The following is a 5319-nucleotide window of genomic DNA, read 5'->3' as shown; positions in this document are numbered from 1 at the left end:
ATCCCATCTTGCTGAAGCCTATCTTCTTGAGATGAATGAATGAAAGAAATGAATAATACCTCAAGAATTCACTATTAGAAAGCTTTTTGTGTTACTTTACAAAGGAATGCATATAAGCTATATATAGAAAGAAAAGGAGGTTATGCTAACAGAAAATAACCTCCTGAACTAAAACTACCTACCAGAAATAGATAGGAAGAAAAATGGGCCTAATCACAAAAACAGAGCTTAGTAAAAAATAGTTTGCAGAATTTGCAAACTAAGTTGCAGGACAGAATTGCAACATTTAGTCATGCTTGATGGCTTGAAGTTTGGTATCCTTTAATTTGGTATCCTTTATTTCCAATAGCCCCCACAAGCTGGTATGTGAATATCTAACATACCAAGCTTGAAAAGAAGATTTTTGAAGATGGCAGGGGATAATGGTTTGGTAAGGATATCAGCTATTTGAGAAGAAGTGGGAACGGAAAGAAGATGAAGCAGGCCAGATTGGACCTTTTCTCTAACGGAGTGGCAATCAATGTCAATATGTTTTGTCCTTTCATGAAAAACGAGATTAGCAGCTATGTGGAGAGCAGATTGGTTATCACAATAAAGCATGACAGGGTCAGGATGAGGTATGTGCAGATCAGTGAGTAGATATGTGAGCCATTATGCCTCACAAGCAGCTAAAGCCAGAGCTCGATACTCTGCTTCAGCAGAAGATCTGGAAACCACTTGTTGCTTCTTGCTCTTCCAAGAAATCAGAGAATTACCAATATAAAAGCAGTAGCCCGAGACAGATCTTCTTGTATCTAGGCATCCTCCCCAATCTGAGTCACTATAACCTTTGATGTTAAAACCTGAATCTGCAGAAGAAAAGAAAATTCCCACACTAATGGATCCTTTGAGATATCGCAATATTATCTTGGCTCCATCTAGGTGGTCATTAGTAGGACATGAAACAAATTGGCTAAGATGGCCAACAGCAAAGCTGAGGTCAGGCCTGGTGTGAATTAAGTAAAGCATCTTTCCTATTAGCCTTCTGTAAAGGCTAGGATCTGCCAAAGGTGTTCCAGATTTAGAATGAACAAGCTTGCCTGCATATTCCATTGGTGTAGAACAAGGCTTGCAAGCAAGCATCCCTGTTTCCTCAAGGAGATCCAGGGTATATTTTCTTTGGTAGAGAAGGATACCTTTGCTAGATTGAGCTATTTCCATGCCAAGAAATTTTTTTAATTCACCAAGATCTTTAATGCTGAATTCATTATCCAACAGTTTCTTTATCTCAGTGATTTCAATCATGTTGTTTCCAGTTAAAATAAGATCATCAACATAAACAAGAATGGCTGTAAAGCTAGAAGAAACATGTTTAATGAACAAAGAATGGTCAGCCAAGGATTTAGTGTAACCAGATTGCAAAAGAACAGCAGTGAGCTTGGCATGCCATTGCCTGCTTGCTTGTTTGAGCCCATAGAGAGACTTCTCTAATTTGCAAACAAGATTTGGTTGAGAAACAGTGAGTCCAGGGGGAACTTTCATATAGACAACCTCCTTTAAATCACCATGCAAAAAAGCTGTATTTACATCTAATTGATGGAGATACCAATTATTGGTAGAAGCAAGGGGCAAGATGACTCTTATAGTAGTCATTTTAATTACAGGGCTGAATGTTTCCAAGTAATCAATGCCCTCAGTTTGAGTAAAGCCTTTGGCAACAAGTCGTGCCTTGTGCCTTTCAATTGATCCATCGGCTTTATATTTAATTTTAAAAACCGACTTACATCCTATGGCTTTCTTGGTACTAGGAAGGGTGGTTAAAGTCCAAGTGCCATTCTCATTCAGGGCACTTAATTCTTTTTGGATGGCATGTCTCCAACAATCATGTTTCATAGCTTCATTATAATGAACAGGTTCAATATGAGATGAAATAGTAAGAGAGGAATGCTTATGATTAGTGGACAATCTATGATAAGAAAGATTTGTAGAAAGAGGGTACCTCACCTTTTAAGAATCTGGTGGAGCTGAATGTGTGGTCAAGGTGCAATGATAGTCCTTAAGGTAGTGAGGTCTTTGTCTAGGCCTAAGGCATTGTCTTGGCAGAGAGGGGTTAGGAGGATCAGGGGGTGTGTGATGCTCAAAAGATGTGTCAACATCAGTAACAGGTATATATTCATTATTGTTGGTACTCATAACGTGTAGGATAGCAGGGGAGTTGATTTCTGGATGTGGTACAGAGACATCTCTTATAGGTTCTAGGTTGGAAGTATTAGATGTGGAAATGTCATGACTTGAATCATCATTAAAGGAAAATGGTTCAGTGTGAGGAGATTTGAAAGGGAAAATATGCTCATAGAATATAGTATTTCTAGATAAAAATATTTCATGATTGTTTATATCCATCATTAGATAACCTTTTGTTCCCTGTCTTAATCCCAAAAATATGCATCTTCTTGATCTTTGATCAAGTTTCTTTCTGTTGGAGGTTAAAGAACTAGCATAACATAAACATCCAAAACATTTAAGATGGGATATATCAGGCAATTTCTCATGCAGAACACTATAAGGACTTTTGTTTGATAGGTTAGAACTAGGTTGAGTGTTAATAAGATGCACAACATAATTCCAAAAGCAATGAGGTATGTGAGATTGAAAAACAAGGGATCTAGCAACACTAAGGATGTGTTGATGTCAACCACCCCATTTTGTTGGAGTGTTTCAACACAACTAGTTTGGTGTTGAATCCCTTGCTCATTGTAAAGATTAGGCAAGGAGAATTCTCTCCCATTGTCACTTCTTATGCATTTAATCTTTAACTCAAACTGAGTTTGAATGAAGGAAACAAAGTTCTTAATTAGCTGTGGCACTTCTGATTTGTGTTTGATAAAATACAGCCAAGTAAATCTAGATCTATCATCTACAATAGTAAGAAAATATCTGGGTCCAAGGGTGCTTGGGACAGAAAATGGTCCCCATATGTCCATATGGACCAAATCAAAGTTTCTTGCAGAAATGGTAAAGTTGTTATTGAAAGGCAATTTTCTTTGTTTAGCCATATGACATATATCACAGGGATGAGTAGCTTTATTATATTTAATAGAGGGAAAAAGGTTCTGCATGATGATCATCTTATCATGTGAAAGGTGTCCTAATCTATTATGCCAAAGAACAGAATTGCAACTACTAAAGGAATTTACATTGTTTCTGAGTTGATATCTATGGATGGCAGGGGTAGGTAATGTCTTGACAGAATTCTGCATTGCATATAGACCACCTCTTATTTCAGCAACACCAATCATCTTCAAAGATTGGAGATCCTGAATGTGACAAAAAGTTTTAGAGAAAGTTAATTGGCAAGGTATGGTATTGACAAGTCTTGAAATAGAAACTAGGTTGTAGTGAAATGAAGGAATATACAACACATTTGTTAGAAGCAAGGAATTGGAAAACATAATACTCCCTGATATTGCAGTAGATATTTGACTACCATTAGGTAAGGTGACAAAAATAGGACTAATCTTCTTGTATGTTTGAAAGTCAGAGAGTGTATGACACACATGGTCAGTTGCACCTGTGTCGAGTAACCAATCATTAGATTTAGTGAAATAGTTTAACAAGTATGTGGTACCTTTATTGCTTGAGTCAACTAGGTGAGTTGTGATCTGGTTGGTATTATGAGAAATCCTAGAATTTGGTTGTTGTTGTAAAATGGACAGAATAGTTTGGTGTTGCTGAGGAGTAATGTTGACACCAGTAGTTGATTCATTGTTGACATTGGCAATAGCTTGTTCTTTTCCTTCAGTTTGATGACTGAAATTATATGGTTGCTCTTCAATACTTGCAACATTGTTTACACTGAAATTATTGAAATGGCCAGGTGGGAAACCATGCTTCTTAAAGCATTGATCGATGGTATGACCTGTTTTATGACAAAAGGTGTAGGTCTTGATTCCTCTTCCATTTGAGGATTTGATATGTCCTCTTCCTATCTGAACTTGATTGCCTCTGCCTCTCCCCCTTCCATTTCGAAAATTTCCTCCAAATTCACTGGTTGTATTTGGATACTGGTTATCCACATTGCTAATTAGAACTTTAGATTCGGTGTGATAAGAACTCATGTGTCTTTCTTGTTGTATCAGCAACAAAATGTCTTGTTGATGGTAGGCAATGGGTCCATAAGCATAATTTGTGATCTAACCCCTTCATATTGATCATTTAGTCCATTAAGGAAGCATATCACATAGTCATGCTGTCTATATGATCTAATGATTGGCAGAAGGTTGCAAGTGCATTTATTGATACAAGAACATGATGGAATTGGCCTGAAATTGTCAAGTTCTTGCCAAAAACCCTTGATGTGTGTGTAATATGCATCTATGCTCATGTTGCCTTGCCTGAATGTGTACATTTCCCGAAATAATTCTGATATCCTAAAGATATCTCCTTGATAGTATCTTTCACGCAAATCTTCCCATATCTCTAATGCTGTATCCATCCATAGAATGCTTTGGACGATTGAGCTTTCAACAGAGTGAGTCAACCAAGAGATTACAAGGGTATTGCATCGATCCCATGCAAGAAAAGTAGGATCATCAGTTGATGGTTTTGGAAGGGATCCATCAATGAATTGAAGCTTATTTTTGTATTTGATGGACATTGACATAGCACGAGACCAGGCATGGTAGTTCTTACCATTAAGAAGGGCAGAAACAAGATTAGTTCCAGGGTTCTCATTGGGAGGGATGAAGAAAGGGGAGGTGGGGTCTTGAATGGGATTGACAGCTTGAACAATTCTATTATCCATTGATGAATAGAAGGAGGACGAGATCTTTCATTACAGATTGGCAGAGGGTGATTTCAGGTTGGTCTTGAATAACTGATTTTCGTGATGGTGAGAAGAAGACAGAGGGCAGTGGAGAAGAGAGGAAGCATAAGGTATTCAGAGTGTAAGCTCTGATACCATGTTAAAGAACATGGTATCCCATCTTGCTGAAGCCTATCTTCTTGAGATGAATGAAAGAAAGAAATGAATAATACCTCCAGAATTCTTTATTAGAAAGCTTTTTGTGTTACTTTACAAAGGAATGCATATAAGCTATATATAGAAAGAAAAGGAGGTTATGCTAACAGAAAATAACCTCCTGAACTAAAACTACCTACTAGAAATAGATAGGAAGAAAAATGGGCCTAATCACAAAAACAGAACTTAGTAAAAAACAGTTTGCAGAATTTGCAAACTAAGTTGTAGGACAGAATTGCAACATTTAGTCATGCTTGATGGCTTGAAGTTTGGTATCCTTTAATTTGGTATCCTTTATTTCCAATAAATAGAGTGCATTC

The 5319-nt window shown here is 37.2% G+C and overlaps 1 protein-coding gene across 1 annotated transcript; it reads right to left on the bottom strand.

Moving 5' to 3' along the window:
- On the bottom strand, positions 652 to 1872 carry LOC109342338 (uncharacterized mitochondrial protein AtMg00810-like). The gene has a single exon (XM_019580339.1). The coding sequence runs from the start codon at positions 1870 to 1872 to the stop codon at positions 652 to 654; it is 1221 nt and encodes a 406-aa protein (XP_019435884.1).

The sequence above is a fragment of the Lupinus angustifolius genome, chromosome LG03 (genome assembly GCF_001865875.1).
Source record: "Lupinus angustifolius cultivar Tanjil chromosome LG03, LupAngTanjil_v1.0, whole genome shotgun sequence".
Taxonomy (NCBI): domain Eukaryota; kingdom Viridiplantae; phylum Streptophyta; class Magnoliopsida; order Fabales; family Fabaceae; genus Lupinus; species Lupinus angustifolius.
Note: the sequence above shows the minus strand (reverse complement) of the source record. Positions and strands in the feature narration are given on the sequence as shown.

What these genes read in the sequence shown, in the direction of transcription:
- LOC109342338 (XM_019580339.1), bottom strand. Translation starts at nt 1,872, where the DNA reads ATGAAACATGATTGTTGGAGACATGCCATCCAAAAAGAATTAAGTGCC.